Source organism: Balaenoptera musculus, chromosome 9, assembly GCF_009873245.2.
Source record: "Balaenoptera musculus isolate JJ_BM4_2016_0621 chromosome 9, mBalMus1.pri.v3, whole genome shotgun sequence".
NCBI lineage: Eukaryota > Metazoa > Chordata > Mammalia > Artiodactyla > Balaenopteridae > Balaenoptera > Balaenoptera musculus.
The window spans coordinates 33,770,547-33,791,498 of NC_045793.1; the positions used below are offsets into that span (position 1 = coordinate 33,770,547).

At 38.9% G+C, this 20,952-nt stretch overlaps 1 protein-coding gene across 5 annotated transcripts in view; it reads right to left on the minus strand.

Moving 5' to 3' along the window:
• Positions 1 to 7,150, minus strand: part of ST7 (suppression of tumorigenicity 7) — a 262,861-nt gene extending 255,711 nt beyond the window's left edge. For 2 of the 5 annotated variants that reach the window (XM_036863758.1, XM_036863755.1), the window contains exon 1: positions 5,932 to 7,144. In XM_036863758.1, coding sequence (XP_036719653.1) covers positions 5,932 to 6,082 — 151 coding nt within the window. In that variant the 5' untranslated portion in view covers positions 6,083 to 7,144. Of the gene's footprint in view, positions 1 to 5,931 lie in introns of all 5 variants that reach the window. The other 3 variants (XM_036863757.1, XM_036863754.1, XM_036863760.1) reach the window with 2 other exon arrangements.
• Positions 7,151 to 20,952: the final 13,802 nt, after the last annotated feature.

Genomic DNA, 20,952 nt, shown 5'->3' on the forward strand with positions numbered 1-20,952 from the left:
GCTAACATCCATCCTTCTCAAACTCTTCCAAAAAACTGCAGAGGAAGGAACACTCCTAAACTCATTCTATGAGGCCACCATCACCCTGATACCAAAACCAGACAAAGATACTACAAAAAAAAGAAAATTACAGAACAATATCAGTGATGAATATAGATGCAAAAATCCTCAACAAAATACTAGCAAACAGAATCCACCAACACATTAAAAGGATCATACAACATGATCAAGCAGGATTTATCCCAGGGATTCAAGGATTCTTCAATATACGCAAATCAATCAATGTGATAAACCATATTAACAAATTGAAGAATAAACACCGTATGATCATCTTAATAGATGCAGAAAAAGCTTTCGACAAAATTCAACACCCATTTATGATAAAAACTCTCCAGAAAGTGGGCATAGAGGGAACCTACCTCAACATATTAAAGGCCACATATGACAAACCCACAGCAAACATCATTCTCAAAGGTGAAAAACTGAAAGCATTTCCTCTAAGATCAGGAACAAGACAAGGATGTCCACTCTCACCACTATTATTCAACATAGTTTTGGACGTCCTTGTCACGGCAATCATAGAAGAAAAAGAAATAAAAGGAATACAAATTGGAAAAGAAGAAGTAAAACTGTCACTGTTTGCAGATGACATGATACTATATATAGAGAATCCTAAAGATGCCACCAGAAAACTACAAGAGCTAATCAATGAATTTGGTAAAGTTGCAGGATACAAAATTACTGCACAGAAATCTCTTGCATTCCTATCTCATCATTCCTAATGATGAAAAATCTGAAAAAGAAATTAAGGAAACACTCCCATTTACCATTGCAACAAAAAGAATAAAATACCTAGGAATAAACCTACCTAGGGGGACAAAAGACCTGTATGCAGAAAACTATAAGACACTGATGAAAGAAATTAAAGATGATATGAACAGATGGAGAAATATACCATGTTCTTGGATTGGAAGAATCAATATTGTGAAAATGACTATACTACCCAAAGCAATCTACAGATTCAATGCAATCCCTATCAAATTACCAATGGCATTTTTTACAGAACTAGAACAAAAAATCTTAAAATTTGTATGGAGACACAAAAGACCCCAAATAGCCAAAGCAGTCTTGAGGGGAAAAAACGGAGCTGGAGGAATCAGACTCCCTGACTTTAGACTATACTACAAAGCTACAGTAATCAAGACAATATGGTAGTGGCCCAAAAACAGAAATATAGATCAATGGAACAAGACAGAAAGCCCAGAGATAAACCCACGCACCTATGGTCAACTAATCTATGACAGAGGAGGCAAGTATATATAACGGAGAAAAGACAATCTCTTCAGTAAGTGGTGCTGGGAAAACTAGACAGCTACATGTAAAAGAATGAAATCAGAAGACTCCCGAACACCATACACAAAAATAAACTCAAAATGGATTAGAGACCTAAATGTAAGACCAGACACTATAAAACTCTTAGAGGAACACATAGGAAGAACACTCTTTGACATAAATCACAGCAAGATCTTTTTTGATCCACCACCTAGAGTAATGGAAATAAAAACAAAAATAAACAAATGGGACCTAATGAAACTTCAAAGCTTTTGCACAGCAAAGGAAACCATAAACAAGACGAAAAGACAACCCTCACAATGGGAGAAAATAGTTGCAAACAAATCAATGAACAAAGGATTAATCTCCAAAATATATAAACAGCTCATGCAGCTCAATGTTAAAAAAACAAACAACCCAATCCAAAAATGGGCAGAAGACCTAAATAGACATTTCTCCAAAGAAGACATACAGATGGCCAAGAAGCACATGAAAACCTGTTCAACATCACTAATTATTAGAGAAATGCAAATCAAAACTACAATGAGGTATCAGCTCACACCAGTTAGAATGGGCATCATCAGAAAATCTACAAACAACAAATGCTGGAGAGGGTGTGGAGAAAAGGGAACCCTCTTGCACTGTTGGTGGGAATGTAAATTGATACAGCCACTATGGAGAACAGTATGGAGGTTCCTTAAAAAAACTAAAAATAGAACTACCATATGACCCAGCAATCCCACTACTGGGCATATACTCAGAGAAAAGCATAATTCAAAAAGACACATGCACCCCAATGTTCATTGCAGCACTATTTACAATAGCCAGGTCATGGAAGCAACCTAAGTGCCCATCGACAGACGAATGGATAAAGAAGATGTGGTATATATATATATACAATGGAATATTACTTATCCATAAAAAGCAACGAAATTGGGTCATTTGTAGAGACGTGGATGCATCTAGAGACTGTCACACAGAATGAAGTAAGTCAGAAAGAGAAAAACAAATATCGTATATTAACGCATATATGTAGAATGTAGAAAAATGGTGCAGATGAACCGGTTTGCAGGGCAGAAATGGAGACACATGTAGAGAACAGATATATGGACACCAAGGGGGGAAAGCAGTGGGGTGTGGGGGTGGTGGTGTGATGAATTGGGAGATTGGGATTGACATGTATACACTGAGGTGTATAAAATGGATGACTAATAAGAACCTGCTGTATAAAAAAATAAATAGAATAATGTTCAAAAATTTAAAAAAAAAAACCATACAAAGATATCACAAAAAAAGGAAATTACAGGCCAATATCACTGATGAACATAGACGCAAAAATCCTCAAAAAAATGCTAGCAAACCAAATCCAACAATACATTAAAAGGATCATACACCATGATCAGGTGGAATTTATCCCAGGGATGCAAGGATTTTTCAATATCTGCAAATCAGTCAATAGTGTCAGCTTCCCTAAGGAAGGAGGCCTGAGCCACCCACGGCTTCCTAAAAGCAGCTCTAGATTCAGCAGCCTCTCCAGGGACATGTGCTTTCATCATCACAGGAAGAGGCAAGCACCATAGCGCTTAGGAACAGCAAAATTAGTCCCATTAGAACCCATTTAGATCTCCCTGAAAGGACAAGTTCCACGACAGGAGGATCCAATGTCCCCTTCTCCCCTTACCTTCTCACATAAGTGGCAAAGAGAGAGGTACTCTCTGTGTGCTTCTCCTTTACCTTCTTTTATGACTAAAATGTACGTAAAACCACACTGAAAACAGAAGTCCAGCATCACTGGTATAAATAGTCTCCGGTTCCCTCTATCATGTGTCTGATGAGATTCAGCCCAGACGGCCTGAATCTCGTATCTCGTCTTCATATTTTCTCTGTCTCTTAGAAGCCCAAATGAGAAATGATCCTAATGCTAATTAACAAAGGTGTTTGTGAGAAATACTAGATTTAAAGTTGCTGGGAGAGGACCTAACAAGTTTCTTCCTTAAAAATTACACATATTGGGACTTCCCTGGTGGTGCAGTGGTCAAGACTTCGCACTCCCAATGCAGGGGGACCGGGTTCGATCCCTGGTCAGGGACCAAATCCCAAAAGTTGCAACTAAAAGATTCCCTCACACCGCAACTAAAGATTCTGCATGCCACAACTAAAGATCCCGCATGTGGCAAAGAAGATCCCAAGACCTGCAACTAAGACCCGGGGAGGCCAAATAAATAAATAAATAAATATTTTTAAAAATTACACATATTCCCAATAGGTATTTTGCTTCTTGCCTGTTCTGTATAAAGCATTGGTATGTGGCTCTTATGGGCACATGCACACATATATACACGTAGATGATTATTTAACCTGCTTTAAGAAAATGTAGTATTACAAATGTGTGTTCTGAAATAAAAATTTTAAATGTGTATTAAATGAGAAACGTTCACATTTTTTAAACCTTACAATGAATTTTTTGGGAGAAAAAAATCAAACCCACTTACCAATAAATATAAGACTCCATGGCCTCATATATTCAAGCAACTTCTTAAAATAACAAAACTTTGGGGACTTCGCCAGTGGTCCAGTGGTTAAGACCCTGCCTTCCAATGCAGGGCGCCCGGTTTCCATCCCTGGTTGGGGAACTAAGATCCCACATGGAACTAAGGCCCCACATGCTGCAAGGTGAAGGTATCTTAGAGATATATTTGCCAAAGGCAAGGAAATCAAAAGCAAGGAAGAATACTCTGATAAGCAACCACTCTAACAGATGGAAAAGCCAGAAAGCTATCATCACTAGGATGACTGAATCCAAGGGCTGAGCAACTCCTATAAAAATGGCAAGATGATGCAGAATCCTATCTGTACCCCAGGAGTACCATCCCAAGGGATACTATGAAACAAATGTGAATATGAACATGAGTTCAAGTTAAAGAAATCAAGGTATATGAGGTTTAGTATTTAAAAGCACAAGTAGGGACTCCCCTGGTGGCGCAGTGGTTAAGAATCCGCCTGCCAATGCAGGGGACATGGGTTCGAGCCCTAATCCGGGAAGATCCCACATGCCGCGGAGTAACTAAGCCCACGCACCACAACTACTGAGCCTGCGCACCACAACTACTGAGCCTGCGTGCCACAACTACTGATGCCCGCGCACCTAGAGCCCGTGCTCTGCAACAAGAGAAGCCACCGCAATGAGAAGTCCGCACACCACAAAGAAGAGTAGCCCCCGCTCGCAGCAACTAGAGAAAGCCCATGCGCAGCAACAAAGACCCAATGCAGCCAAAAATAAATAAATTTAAAAATTAAAAATAAATAAATAAATAAAAGCACAAGTACCTAACAAAATGACTACATTATCTCAAACATTCTAAAAATTGTTTTAGTGCAGTTAACAACACAGAGGAAAATGCATTTCCAGACCCCTGACTCCCGGAGTATGTAAATCACACATTAGGTAGAATACATATGTATTCATTCAAGACTGTAAGGATTACTCAAATTACTGTGAAATTTTAAAAAAGAAAAGACCTTTCTAACGAGTCCCACAACTATTTCCAGACTTCAAGAACTGTAACCCTTCCTGCAAAATATACTTTGCGTTTTTGATTTGTCTCCGGAGTGTCACTGTTGGTGTGAGTTTTCTCTGTGGTTGTTTTTTAATGATTCAGTTGGCTGGCTGCAAGTTTAAGATCCTGTTTAATTACCTTCTGCACTTACGACCGTGGAGAGGAGACATGGCGGGGCTCACTTCTTAGCATGTGGAGCTTTATCTAAGATCCTGAACATGACTAGTTACCAACGCCTTATGCAGACGGGGAGAAGGGAGAGAGAAGGGCTAAGACCATTTAAAACCATCATAAATTCCAGATTTCCTGTCCCTCCTTTTGTCCCTTTGACATTCCGTCTGGTAATCTGACACGTCATCCATAGCCCTGATAGTACCTTCGAGAAACCCTCTCCCCGTCTAAAAGACAGAGACGCCTCTTCGCCCGCAACTCAGGGGGCTCACAGGCGGGCAGTCCTGGCCCCAGGTGCGGGGTCGACTCCTTCTGGGGGCTTCGCCGCTGAGCACCCCTGAGCAGCACCCTCACGGGGGCGCCCGCGACCGGCCGAGTCGCGCCGGGAGCGGGAGGCACGCCTCGTCCGACTACACTTCGGACGCTCTGCACCCGCAGCCGACAGCGTGTGAGGAAGGACACGGTACAAATCTGAGGAGCCCTCGGGATTCACGCGCAGACAGCCAAGGGGGCGTCCGCGGGGACTCCCTCCCTCCCGACCTCCGTCTCCTCGGTCGCCGCCCGACGAGCACCTCGGGCGCAGGAGCGGCAGCCGCTGGCCGGGCCCGCCTGCCGGCGCAGCTCCTCCTCCGCGGGGTCGGCGGGCCGCGGAGCCGCGAAGGCCGCCAGCCGCCCTCGCACGCCCCGTCTACCCCGCCAGCCGAGGCGCCGCGTCCTTGGCGGGTGGCCGCGGGCATCCGGTGCGCGGGACCCGGCACGTCCTCGAGCGCGCGCCCGGCCGCCCCCGCTGGTCGCGGCCCCGGGCGAGTTGCACTAACTTTCCGGGGCGGGGGAGGGGCGAGCGCCGCGGGCCCGGCTGCCCGGGCCTTACCTGTGCTCAAATTGTCGTTGATTTTCAAGGGCACCCGCAGGATGTAGACCAGGAAGAGGACGATGAAGAACCATACGGTCCAGAGATAAGTCCAAGACCAAACTATGCAGGACTTGAGCTGCTCCAGAAAGCCCGTGCCCGCTTCAGCCATTTTTCCGGCGCTGCTCTCTGCTGCCGCGGCTCTCGGTGTCTGCAGGGATGATTCACCGGCCCGGAGGCGCCGCTCGCGCCGCCGCTGCCGCCGCCGCGGCCCCGGCGCCCCCGGAGCTCGCCCGTCGCCCGGGACGCGGGCGCGGCGGGAAATCGCGCGCGAGCCGCGGACGCGCTTGCCTTTTTTTCCCAGCCTTAATGCTAACTCTTTGAAGGCCCCCACAAGTGGCTTTCGTGGAAGGATCACGTGGCCCTTGCCCCTCACGTTCTGATGCCATTTATATTATGCTAATATTTAGAAAGACAAGCCAAGTGGCGCGCTGAGGGAAACTCTTGACATATGTTGAGGGTTTCCTGTATGTCAGGCACTGTTCCAAGGTCTGTATAATCTCACCTAATTCCTTCCACTGTCTCCATTATATAGATAAGGGAAACTGAGGCACAAAGTGACTGAGCAGTTTACCTTCAGCTCGAGCCAAAATTCATTTGCAGTGCGATGGATGCCAGCGTATGAGGTCTTAAACGCAACGCTCTACTCCTTTCTCTCAGAATTTAGGTTCAGAGGGATGAATAAACCCGGAGCAACTAGAAAAAAATTACATGTGCTCCTGTCACTGGTTAGTAGGCCTGAAGATAAATCATTCTGTTAAGCAAGATTTGGGTTGCACACTATTTACCTTTGTTTTGTCTTCCTTGAAGCCGCACAGGGGGTTTCCAAAGACATCTTGACAAGAAGAATGTTTATCTTCCAATCTGGGAGGTGATGACAGTTCAAACAACTCTCAGCCTGTTTTTAATATAAACAATTCTCCGGGATAATTTTGGCTTACTCTGAACTGGCTACTTTAAACAAGAAGTAAATTATAAACGTTTTTTGTCTGTACTGAATGAAACATTGCCTTTACCAAATGAAAATTTAAACTCTGTTTCTGTCCATAAATAATTTCACTTTCTATGTATTGGATAGTAATAAAGCAATGGCAGGTAACCCAATCTACAGCCAAGACATTTTTAGAATTCTGAGCATTAAAGAGAATATTTTATTATAAATTTTGTTTTGCTTACTTGTCGTTTCCGCATAATAAAACAAGCTCCTTTAACTTTTTACATGTATTTTATGTATTATGGCATACATAATAGAACTACTCTTACATTTTCACTAATTCCGATCTCACTCTCAGCTACTGGTTTCTCCATATATTTGATCTACTAGAGCGGTGAGACAGGCAAGGATAAGAGAAATTGACACACACATACTTTTTTATAGATATTTATTGCAGCATACTACCAAACAATTTTTTATGTAACAATGATGCCTGGATTCTCAGTAGAATAAAACAACATGAGTACATGAAACATCTATTTTATGTGATGAGTAAGTAACCCACCAGATTCTCTACAATAGGTTTGCCTACTTAATTTAAATGAATAGCCTGAGGCCTGACTTTTTGCTGTCAGTGAACCTCAAAGAAGGGACATAAATCTGACTCAGTTGAGCCACAGTTTTTTGATTATCTACTAGGAGATCCTGTAGGGTCAGCCCTGTCTTACTCATCATTGCCTCTCCCTGATGTGCAGCCAGAGATGGGGGTTGGGGTTGGAGACATGTCTTTGTGCTCGGATACAGAATTGAGTGAGAACAAGATCTCGTGAGAGCCTCAGCTGCTTCAATATGGCTGGAGTGCAGGCTCTACATGGAGTAGTGTTGAGAGGGATAAAGCTGAAGAGTGTCTGATCTTGAAGGGCCTTGTAGAAATGCTAAGGTGTTCACAGTTATTTGGCATTGCACACACTAATCCAAATGACCAAGATTTATGTAGGTGGAAATTACATATTAAGGAAGTAGAACTGACAGGCCTTTGTGACTGGTAGTATAGGCAGGGTAAAGATAAAGAGTGAAGGGTGGCTGTTGAGTGGGACCATTCATGAAATAGTGACATCCCAGATATGTCCCACCACCACTTGACCATCTCTCAGTGGGCTGGTGCACAGTCACCCCAAGGTCATCATATCCAAAAGTGAACTCATTACTTCCTCACCCCCAACTGCTCTTCCTTCTAGAGTTCCATCAGGGAATGGGCATCATCACCCTTCCAGCTCCCTAATTCAGGAATCTGAGGATCATGCCACCCAGATTCCTCCCTCTCCCTCACCTCCTTTCCTCCTCACATTCAACTGGGCATCAATACTTCAAGGTGGGACTTCCCTGGTGGCGCAGTGGTTAACAATCCACCTGCCAATGCAGGGGAAACAGTTCGAGCCCTGGTCCTGGTCGAAGATCCCACATGCCTCAGAGGAACTAAGCGCATGCAGCACAACTACTGAGCCTGCTCTCTAGAGCCTGCAAGCCACAACTACTGAGCCCATGTGCCACAACTACTGAGCCTGCGCTCTAGAGCCTGTGAGCCACACTGCTGAGCCCGCCGTGCCACAACTACTGAAGCCCGTGCGCCTAGAGCCCGTGCTCCACAACAAGAGAAACCACCTCAATGAGAAGCCCGTGTACTGCAACGAAGAGTAGCCCCTGCTCACCGCAACTAGAGAAAGCCCGCACACAGCAACAAAGACCCAACACAGCCAAAAATAAATAAAAATAAAATAAATCAATTTAAAAAAAACTTATTACTCTATTCTTCACTAAGCTACTCAGTATCTTTACTCTTGGGAAGATACTGTAAGATGGGCTGGTTTTTCAGTTGCACTTTAAATAGTGTAGAAATGATAATAGTATACTTTTCTTTTTATTCTTGATACTCAAACCCAAGAGGGTTTTTTTTAATACAGCACTTTTAATCAAAATAAAAATTCATTGTCTGAAATTTTCTATATATGTAAAATAGCATCAGTTATCCCAACTTTATTATTTTATTTTAAAACTGCATGTTTTTGGTCCATGACTGGCTAGAGTTTCAGGAACCAGAGTCACATCTAGACATTTCTTTGCTAAAAATTACAGGATTTCAAAAATACCCAGAACCAGTAATAACCATCATATAAAATAATTCCAAGAGAAATACAAAAATAATATGCTATTTACTGGCTATGTCATGTCATGTTATTTTGTGGTTTTGGCTTCAAATTTCAAGTTCATGCACACAGACCTCCAAAGCACCTGACAAATTTAGACTCCTCAGTTAAACAATCTGTTGCATTGAAAAAAATCCAGAAATTGGGTTAAACTGATGTTATAGAATTATTGGTAGAATTAAGAAAAATCGGATAGTCATGATATAAGCTTAAATTTGTTTTTATTGACACAGACCATTTATTCTTTAATTTCTGATAATTAATTCCATTCTTTAACCAAGAGGTATTCCCTTACACTTTATCAGTTACATTTCATCTTGTTCTCATTTCTAATGTGGAGCTATACTGAGGCATGCAAATTAAAGTGAAAATTTCACAATCATCTGGTGTATTTGGCCTGTGTGGAAACCTAATCTAAAAAAGAGGAAAAAAGAAAAATCAGATTTTTTTTATCTTAAAGCACATTTCAGGCTAGTCTGAAGTAATGCACTTGCCCACTCCATCTTCTAACCTCTCTTCTTTACTTTGTCTTGCAAAAATTATTCCAGGTTTTCCTTTTATTCTGAGTTGCAATGCTATTGCATGGCTGCTAAATTTAGCACCTTATGCACATTTAACTGTAATGGGATTTATCGCCTTGTTAATAATGACAGTTAGTGAATATGGATTATAATTGAAACTGTGGCTTCCCTTGAGTTTTTCCTCCCCCTCAAAATTATCTTTATAATACTATTTTTACAGTATAATTATTTCTCTTTGATCAGAGTTTGTCATTCAGCCTTTGAGCTGAAGATGTCCACATAATCAAACCAATTTGAATTAACTTGTCAAGTTTGACTGATTGGACACACTGTAGGAAATAACTTGCTATAGCCTAGATTTAATTATCTGCACTTCTATTTCTCATATGCATTTCATATTACACTTTTATTCCAACAGAGGCTCTTATCTTGGGCTACCATGTTTAGACACATTTATCAAGTATTCTTTATAGATTTGTTCATTGACCCCTGTTCTTTTATCAGATACCCTCCGGAGACTTACACAGGCCTTGAATGCTGAATTGATTTGAAATGACTATGTATATTGAGCTGAAGAGTGAGGGGCTAGGGTTATTTGAATTTTGACCTCTCAGACAAGTTGGTTTTCTAGACTTAAAAAATGTAAGCGCTTTGTGATTTTCATGTAAGAAGGAACCAATGAATGTAAATGATGGGGAAATACTTCTATTTGAGGAGGAAGCCTCTAACAGACTCATTAGCTGGCTTCCCATCACTGAGATCACTGGGAGTATTCTAAAAGATGTTTGGCTGACACCAGCCTCATCTGTAAAATGGGAACAATAACAGCTTTTGTTTGTCATGTAAGAAGGGATCCTTGCACAATGTGGGAGGTTGCATGAGGTTTGCTGGGACTTTCCTAGTTTTAAAACTGAAAGTCCTGTGTCCTGGGAACCCCCTCAGTCACAGCTGGGCTAAATGACCTCTGAGTTTTCTTTCAAGTCATAAGATTCTAAGATGCAGGGCCTACCCCAGGCAAACTGAGAGGTAGAAGGACGTTTATTTTCCACACCTCCTAGCAGGCCTTCTCTCTTCCTTAGCTGCCTAGCGCCTTTATTTCCTTCCCTTGTCTACTCTCAAAATATGCTCTCCTATCGAGTTATTTACACGTAAACAAAATTTATGTCAACTGAAAAAGTTACTCTTCCAAGTGCTATTAAAAGATACCAGATATCAAAGCCATAAAAGAAAATGATGCTTCTCAATGTTTTCAGGCATCAGCATATCTTGGGAGTCTAGCGCCCTTAAGGAACCTTACAATATGCTGATAAGCTTAATTCCAGCATACAAAGTAAGAATAAATAAATATATGACTATATTATACATCTGCAATAAAAAAAGTCATAGCTAAGAGCATGTATCCATTAAACAAAGTTAGCAGACAAGCTGAAAAAAAATCTATACCTTAACTGTTTCTTTTTGCTAATTTTTTATTCATCTGTTTTATTGTTTACTAGGACTGGAAAATAAATAACAGCAATAGGCAAAGATTTAATTAAAATGTACTGGAAAGACATTTAAATTTGAGAAAACTGTCTATTCTCTTTTTTACAAAATACGGTTGTCATTTTAGTCCAGTGCACAAAACACCTGAATTCCAAGAAATTATAGATGGAGAAAACTGAGGTTAGCAAATGAAACTCCAAATTCAGATATTAACCAGCTATAGTGGGATTTGAATCATGATATAGTAGAAGCAACATGAAAGTTAGTAAATGAATATGTAGGTTTAGAGAAATGGCCAAACTTTGGCCAACAGTGAAAAATATATATATTTAACTCACTCTCAAACTATGTATATCTATTTACAAGTTAGTATGCTCCACATATCAACATACTATGTACATACACAATGAAAATAAATATATAACCTTTTCAAAGATGAGTTGAACATAAATATAAGTTTTAGCATTCCCTCCCTAAAACTCAACAGACTATATATGTACTCCTGGACTGCCTACACCCCACTAAGGATCAGTGGTTTAGAGAACTTATATATTGACTGTTATTTCATTATTGCCAAGTTGCCTTAAATCACATAACAACATTGCTGCCTATTGCGGATAATACTAAAATAATTTGGGACAGAGATCTCATTCTGCTACCTCATCTGAGCACCCTCAGCAGTTCCACTCTTATTGAAGCCTCATCCTATCGCCCATCGCAATTGCTTCAGTTCATCAGTATATACTGCTTATGTCTGAACCTCTATGGGGGCTATATGTTTCCAGAAGTCTCCTTAGTTTATGTATAAATCATTGGATGCAAATATAGACCAGGAGTGGGGGAGATTGTTACCTAACTCCACAAAGTTTTATCTTTTCTCTCTCAGCTCACATCCAGCAGGGATTTTTTTTTTTTAATGTAATGCTGTTAGATAATGGCAATCACTTTGATTTTAGAATTTTTATTTTATTCTTTGTTTAGATTCCAATTCTTTAAATGAGTAAGAAATTCTTTTTATCCATATCTTTTTCTCTATTCTCTTGAATATATTAATCATAGTTATTCTAAAGTCCACATCTATTAACTTCAGTATCTAGATCACCTGTGGCTCTATTGTTATTGTGTATTTGGTTTTTTTTTTCTTCCTCTCTTGGCTTTATTTTGATATGTCTAAGAATTTTTTAATGATGTTTAACACTGTGTATAAAAATAATTATAGAAGCTGTTCCAGATGATGTTATCATCTACTAGAGAGGGTTTACCTTTTCCTCTGCTAGGCAGAGCAGGGGTGTTAAAAGTGAGTTTTTATTTATGAAATTAGTGGCAGTCAAGATATGAAATTGGTTAAAATATTTTAAAGATACACTGTCCAGGGTTCCAAAAAGAAACAATAGGGGGAGGGTGGTGCAAAGAGCATGATTCCTAAACACTTCTGGGACTAGTTGATAACTGGAAGGTTTCTGGTTACCTCATACCAACTATATGGTTAACTGAATCCTGTTTCTTTCATGCAGTTTTTTCATGTAAGGGTGGCAGAGCACCTAAAATTTCAGAAAGTGGGGACTTTATCCAGCTTACAGAACAAGTTATATAAATTCTTTTAATATTTGTTTCTAATAAATGCTTGGGCGTATGTCAGAATTTGGTCTGAGACTAGCTTTCATCCTAAGATACTACCTGGTAGCTATGATGTTGAGGCTGTAAGGAAAGGAGAGGGGGAAGACCTATAGCTACATATGACTATTCATAGCAATTGACATCAACCAAAAAAAAAAAAAAAAAAAAAACCCAGTGCACATGCCCAAATTGGCTATGGTCAGTTCACAACTTGAGCCAAAACAATCACAATAACGTTTAGAAAATAAAGAAAATTAGACAAAAATAATGAAGAACCATGACCCTATACACCTTCTGTTAGTTAACATTTTGGTATATTTCCCTCAATCAGTTTTTCCATGCCTACTTTTTACATTGTTCTAATCATCCCCTAATTTTATTGTTGCAGACTACTCTTACATATTATTATTAAAAGATTTCTCCATATTATTATATAGTCTTCAAAAGCATCATATTTTATTTAATGATTGCATGATATTCCATACAACATAGAATTTTTAAACCATTCCATGACTAATCTTACTAATATTTTGCTATTTTAAGTCATTCCATAATGAATATCACTGCATTTATAACTTTCTATTTTTAAATTTAGGGTTATTTTATTGGGATAGATATGCAGAGGTGGATTCGGTGGTCAAAGTTAAGAACATTTAAAGTTCCTTGACACATGCTGCCCACTTGCTCTTCAAAAGCAATTCTTAAAAACTCCACTCAGCCTGACTGTATAAAATCCTAAATAACCATAACTTTAAGTTATAGCATGGTTTAAAATGATTGTGCAACACACATAATGAGCTTTGCCCTGTCATTCAGGTAAATCATATCTGTGGCATAAAGAGTCCTACTGGTCAGATAGATAGTTGCCTAAATTTTGTCATAACTAAATTTTCTTTTCCATTTATTTACTCAAAGTTATGTAATAGACATTGTGGGGAAAAACTGGGGAAATCTGACTGTGGACTTGATAAGAGGAACAAGTTTCCATCCTAAATTTCTCATAAACTGTAATAGAAAATAATTAAATGCTCAGAGAACAAGAGTCACTTTCTATCAGTCGATTAGAAAAATTACAAAATTTGCAAACCTAAGTCACTGTACACTGCAGGCAATACTTAACTCTGCATCATCAAAATGACACATCATCCCTTAGAAATCACATTTTAATCTCAAGAGTTTTCATCTATTCATTGGCTAGGAAAGAGTCAATAAAAATTCCTTCTGAGGAGCAACCTTCCACACAAACAAGTTTTTACTGGTTAAACTGTGCCCTATCTGCGTTAATTTTCTAAGGCTGCTGTAACAAATGACCACAAACTTTGTGGGTTAAAACAACACGGATTTATCCTCTCACAGTTCTAGTGACCAGAAGCTTGAAATCAAGACGTCAGTAGGGCTGTGCTCCTTCCAAAGGCTCTAGGGGAGAATCCTTTCTTGCCTCTGCTGGCTTCTGGTGTCTCTCCTTGGTTTGTGTCAGCATAAGTCCATCTCTGTCTCCATTTTCACATGGCCTTCTTCTCCTTTGTCTGTGTTAAATCCCCCTCTGCCTTTGTCTTATAAGGATATGTGTCATTGGATTTAGGACATACTCAGTTAATCCACGATGATCTCCTCATTTCAAGATCCTTACCTTAATTACATCTGCAAAGACTATTTTTCCAAATAAATTAATACCCACAGGTTCTGAGGATTTAGTGTTTACATATCTTTTGGGGGGGCAGCTACCATTCAACCCACTATACTATCCAACCTCCATTTAATGAAAGAAATCACATTCACCCTGCAGACTTCTGTTCTCTCCTTTTGAATGGTGAACAACAGTCTGAAGATGTGGAATCTGTTTATAATAAAGAGTTATTTAAACAGCAAATAGCACAGGGAACTATATTCAATATCCTATGATAGGCCATAATGGAAAAGAATATTAAAAAAGAATATATATATATATGTATAACTGAATCACTTCGCTGTACAGCAGAAATTAACACAACACTGTAAAACAACTATACTTCAATAAAAAAATATATGAAAAAAAGAGCTATTATCCTTGGTTTAACCTTATGGCTGCTAAAGAAATTAGGTTATTCTAACCAAAAGCCAATTTAGATTTTTTCACTTTGGTCCTTTAAAAAGCTCTTCAACTCTTTAGCAATCATAGATAGAGCATATCAAATTAAGAGAGAAATATGATACAATGTTATTTACTGTTTAATTATTTTCATTCCGTTAATCCTGATATTTCCTTTGAGTTTTCCTTTTAAGAGAACTTGTGACTTCAAAAAATGTTTTGCCAAATATCGTATATTAACGCATGTATGTGGAACCTAGAAAAATGGTACAGATGAACCAGTTTGCAGGGCAGAAGTTGAGACACAGATGTAGAGAACAAACGTATGGACACCAAGGGGGGAAAACCGTGGTGGGGTGGGGATGGTGGTGTGCTGAGTTGCACGATTGGGATTGACATGTATACACTGATGTGTATAAAATTGATGACTAATAAGAACCTGAAGTATAAAAAACAAACAAACAAAAAAAAACAACTAAACTTTCTTTGGGTTATTTGTATGGAAATACGTTAATATAAATGTTTCAGACATTACATGAAATTTCTAAAAATCTTATATGTTCTGGTATAATGTTATAAGTCATAATTCTAGTTATTACTTTAAAATGTATACCTCATAACTAAATTTCCTTGTCAATTGCATTATTATGAACTTTCATCAAATCTTTAACTGTGGTCATTTTTAAGTCTTTTGTCATTTACAGACTGTTCTGGGTGTACTCTGATGCTTTTGCAAATATGTTCCTATAAAAGGGGTTCATCTTCAAGGAATTCATAGAAAAGACTCTGACAAGTACAGGTTTCTGGTAACTGACTATACTGCTGAGCTGAATGAATAAGCATTTTCAGAACTCTAATGGAAAACTGATGAGTTCATAAAAGTGCTAACAAAAGATCAAGATGAAAAATAAATTACATGGGACTGAGTGAACTGATGAGGATGATTATAATTTTTGTGACTTTCTGTTTGAATAAAAAAAAAAATCCCACAAGGACTCAGAGGCAAAAAATATACAAATCAATTTTCACTGCAAAGTAAAGGAGCTGTTACAGTGGAGGATTACTGGACTGAATGTCAATATTATGACATAGTATGAGTGTGTTTTGTGTTTGGTAATTGCAATCATTGTTGCTTTTGTTGTGGTCATCCATTTACAATGCTTGGTGTCAGTTTATCTCTTGTAAAAATAAAATACAGTGTGTGTGTGTGTGTGTGTGTGTGTGAAAAAAAAAATGAACGTGGAGAGTGGCTTCTATCTGGCTAAGCCACCCTCCTCCCACACACACACACACACAAAAAAATGTTTTGCTTTTCTTGAATATGATAACTCTCCTTGTGATATTATTTACTTAAGTTGCTTAAAAAATGAGTGTGTGTGTATAAAATTTGAGAATTTCTAAACATCTTATAATTATTTTCATTTTTACTTTATAAATGAAAAAATAAACCATTTGAAGTAATTATGCACGATAGACTTTTAAATGAAATTTAGAAAACCCCACTTTATTTTATTTTTAAAAAATATTTGTTTATTTATTTGGCTGCGCTGGGTCTTAGTTTTGGCACACATGATCTTTTAGTTGCAGCATGTGAACTCTTAGTTGTGGCATGTGGGATCTAGTTCCCTGACCAGGGATCGAACCAGGGCCCTTGCATTGGGAGCATGGAGTCTTAGCCACTGGACCACCAGGGAAATCCCTAGAAAACCCCACTTTAAAATATTGCCTTTGGTTTTTATCTTATCTAAAAAGTGTAAGGATTGTTTAAGGGGGTAGAACTCTAAGGTTATCCTCTATGTAATCTTGGACAAGGTACTTTACTTTTCTGAATCTCCACTATTTCATCTGTCAAATTGGAACAATGCATCACTCACAGGATGAAGTGAGTTCCTCTATGTGAAGCTTCTCAATGTGGATAAGTGTTAGTTTCTTTTTCCTTCTTGAGGAGCTGGATATATGGGTCCTTATGAGTTAGATAATTCTTTTCTTTAATGGCTTCTTTCTGCTGTTTATCCTATTTCCACAGTTTTAGATTTTGTGTTTGCCAGGCCCATTGGTAATGCAGTTTAGGCTAAGAGCAAGTAGCAGACCCAGACAAGCAAATAGGTGTATTCACTGGCTCAGAGCAGATGCTTGTTGAAAACAGCTTTCTCAGCAATTCTCCTCAGACATGAAAAGCCACCATCTTTCATGTAGTCAGCTCTTCTCCCCCCCAATCACTCGCCTAGAAGACAAATAGGAATTAAGGAATCTTGCCTGCAAAGGTCAATTCATTGTATGTTAGGTTATTTTATACCACATAATCTTAGAAGACAAATAACTAGGATCCTAACATAAAGGGATCATACTCTAAGTCTAACAGGAAAGATACTACAGGTACAAAGATAGCTATAAAATACAGGAATCTTAAAATAGTATAGTTATATTTTTCTTCTCTCAGTATTCATTGTATTCATGCTACTGACGTCATATATTTTACTTTATATATGTTATAAATCTGTTATAAACCTCCCGCACTACATTGCTATTATTTTTGTTTAAATAGTCAATTATCTTTTAAAGAGATTTAAATAATAACACAAAACCCCAGAACCCTTGTGTATTGATCCATGTAGCCTCTACTTCCAGTGCTCTTCATTCCTTTGTAAAGATCTATACTTTCAACTGGTATCATTTTCTTTCTGCCGGAAGAAAGCCCTTTAACATTTCTTGTAATGCAGGCTGAATTGTGATGAATTCCTTTGACTTTTATATCTGAAAAAATTCTTATTTCACCTTCATTTTCGAAAGATGTGTGTACTGGGTATAGAATTATAGGTTGATAGATTTTTCTTTCTGTATTTTAAAGATGTTTCTCCACTGACTTCTCACTGCATTGTTTTTAATGAGAAATCTAATGTCATTCTTATCTTTGTTTTACCATACTTAACATTGTCTTTGGCTGCTTTTAAAATATTCTCTTTATCACCGGTTTTAAGTAATTTGGTTATGATGTGCTTTGGTGTCATTTTCTTCATGTTTCTTGGGTTTGTGGTTCATTGAGATTTTTGTATCTATAGGTTTATAGTTTTCATCAAATTTGGAATATGTTTGGCCATTATTTCCTCAAATATTATTTCTATTGTCCTCTCTCTTTTCTCTCCTTTGGTCACTTGAAGTTATCCCTTAGCTCACTGAGGCTCTGTTACTTCTTTTTCACTTGAGTCCCATTTTGTATATTTTCTTTTGCTATGCCTTCAAGTCCACTGAGCCCATATTCCAGTGTGTTTTTCATTCTAGACAATATTGTTTTCATCTCTAGAAATTTGATTTGGCTCTTTATCAAATCTTCCATGTCTTTAATTAATCTTTTCAGCATATGGAGTACAGTTAAAACAATTGTTTTGAAGTCCTTGTCTGCTCTTCTAACATATGAGTCAGTTTCAGGTCTGTTATACTGATTGATCTTAATCCTCATTATAGGTCACAATTTCCTGCTTCTTTGCATGCCTGGTAAATTTTCAAACTGGATGCCAGACATTTTGAATTACTTTTATTGTGTTCTTAAGGTTTGTTCTGGGATATAGTTAAGCTACTGGAAAACAACTTACCCTTTTGGGTCTTGCTTTTAAGATTCGTTACATGCAACCAGAGCTGTGCTTAATTGAGGGCTAATTGTATCCCAGTACTGAGGAAAGACTCTTGTAAGTAGTCTAGCCAATGCTCTGTGAATCATGAGGTCTTCCAGTTCGGCTGAGGGGAACAGGCAGTCTCCTAGCCCCATGTCAGCACTGGGTACTAGCTTCTCTAATGCTTAGTTTAGGGTGCTTCTCTCCCCAGCACAGGGTAGTTTCGTCACACATGCACTGATCAGTACTCTGCTGAATATTTGCAGAGGCCCCTCTGCAGATCTCCAGAATTTTCTTTTTGTGTAGCTCCCTCCACTCCAGCCCTCTTTCCTGTGAGCTCTAGCTGTCCCGGTCTCCCCAGACTCTCAGCAATGTCACCTCAGTTCAGGGTATCTGTCAGGCTCTGCATCAGTCTCCCCTCCATGTGCTGCGGCCTGGAAACTCTCTGAAGTAGACTGGGATCATTGCAGGGTTCATTTCACTTGTTTTTCAACCCTTGGGTATCATTGTCCTTTACTGCCTTGTGTTCTTATATCTTGAAAACTGTTGTTTCCTATGTTTTGTCCCTTTTGTTGTTGTTGTTTCAGGTGTGATGGTAAATACACTCACAGTCCATTAACATGTTCCCAAAATAACGATAATAGGATTTATCATAGGATGACTCTTTTAAGAGAAGTACAAATCAAATATTATAAGGATTCAAAAAAAAGAGAGAGATGAGTTTGCAGGCTTTTTTGGAGGGAATAGCCCTTGGATCAGGCCTTAAGGTGTGGGTGGAATGTGGACTTGTAGAAAGGGCATACAGGTAGAAACACAGACGCAATTCAGTAAAGGGATAAGTATGGGTGAAAGTGAGCCCTACAGAATGGACAGTTTTGTGAAAATGTTTCCAGGAATAATTCTATATATTTCATAACTTATCATAGGAAGTATTCAGTTCTATGGATGAAACACTCTATTCTTACATTTCAAACAACAATCCTTTACAGACTGCTGTCTCAGCACTATGAAATTACGCTGCCTTCTGTTCCGTTTGTTCGTTCATTCATCATGAAGGATTCATTGAGTGCTGGTCAGTCAGTGTTCTAGGTGCATGGGCTACACTAGTGAACAAAACAAAGATCTCTGCCCTTGTGGAGCTTACATCCTAGGGCAGGAGAGTAGGAGGAAAGAGAGACAGTAAACAATAATCCGATTATAGACTCTTTCCACACACCTTAATCACTTTCTTTCACTTAACTCCATAAGGTAAATGATTTAACTTGCTGAGTGACTTTGGTACAGCCTGTTTCTTACAAATATTCATAGGTGCCCTGAGGGGGTGGAAAGAATTGCTTTTAAAGAGTACCTAATAAAAATAAACTGCACACTCGTAGGCCTATATTTAGAACTCAAAAATAGCTTTATGTTTTACTGCAGATGAATAGGGCTTTATGAGTGAATAAATAGGCTGTGCTAATTGGCAGGTAGCTATGACTGAAAGAAGAGTGTAATTCTATCCTGTACACTAAACTGTGCTGGCAAAGGAAAACATAAACAAGACGAAAAGACATCCCTCAGAATGGGAGAAAATATTTGCAAATGATGCAACTGACAAAGGATTAATCTCCAAAATTTACAAGCAGCTCATGAAGCTCAATACCAAAAAAACAAACAAACAACCCAATCTAAAAATGGGTAGAAGACCTAAAGAGACATTTCTCCAAAGAAGATATACAGATTACCAACAAACACATGAAAGGATGCCCAACATCACTAATCATTAGAGAAATGCAAATCAAAACTACAATGAGGTATCAGCTCACACCAGTCAGAATGGCCATCATCAAAAAATCTACCAACAGTAAATGCTGGAGAGGGTGTGGAGAAAAGGGAACGCTCTTGCACTGTTGGTGGGAATGTAAATTGATACAGCCACTATGGAGAACAGTATGGAGGTTCCTTAAAAAACTAAAAATAAAACTACCATATGACCAAGCAATCCCACTACTGGGCATATACCCTGAGAAAACCATAATTCAAAAAGAGTCATGTACCCCAATGTTCATTGCAGTTCTATTTACAATAGCCAGGACATGAAAGCAACCTAAATGTCCATCGACAGATGACATGGAAGCAACCTAAGTGTCCATGAACAGATGAATGGATAAAGATGTGGCACATATATACAATGGAGTATTACTCAGCCATAAAAAGAAATGAAACTGAGTTATTTCTGGTGAGGTGGATGGACATAGAGTCTGTCATACAGAGTGAAGTAAGTCAGAAAGAGAAAAACAAATACCATATGCTAACACATATATATGGAATCTAAAAAAAAGGTTCTTAAGAACCTAGGGGCAGGACAGGAATAAAGACACAGATGTAGAGAATGGACTTGACACGGGGAGTGGGAAGGGTAAGCTGGGACGAAGTAAGAGAGTGGCATGGACATATATACACTACCAAATGTAAAATAGATAGCTAGTGGGAAGCAGCCGCATAGCACAGGGAGATCAGCTCAGTGCTTTGTGACCACCAAGAGGGGTGGGATAGGGAGGGTGGG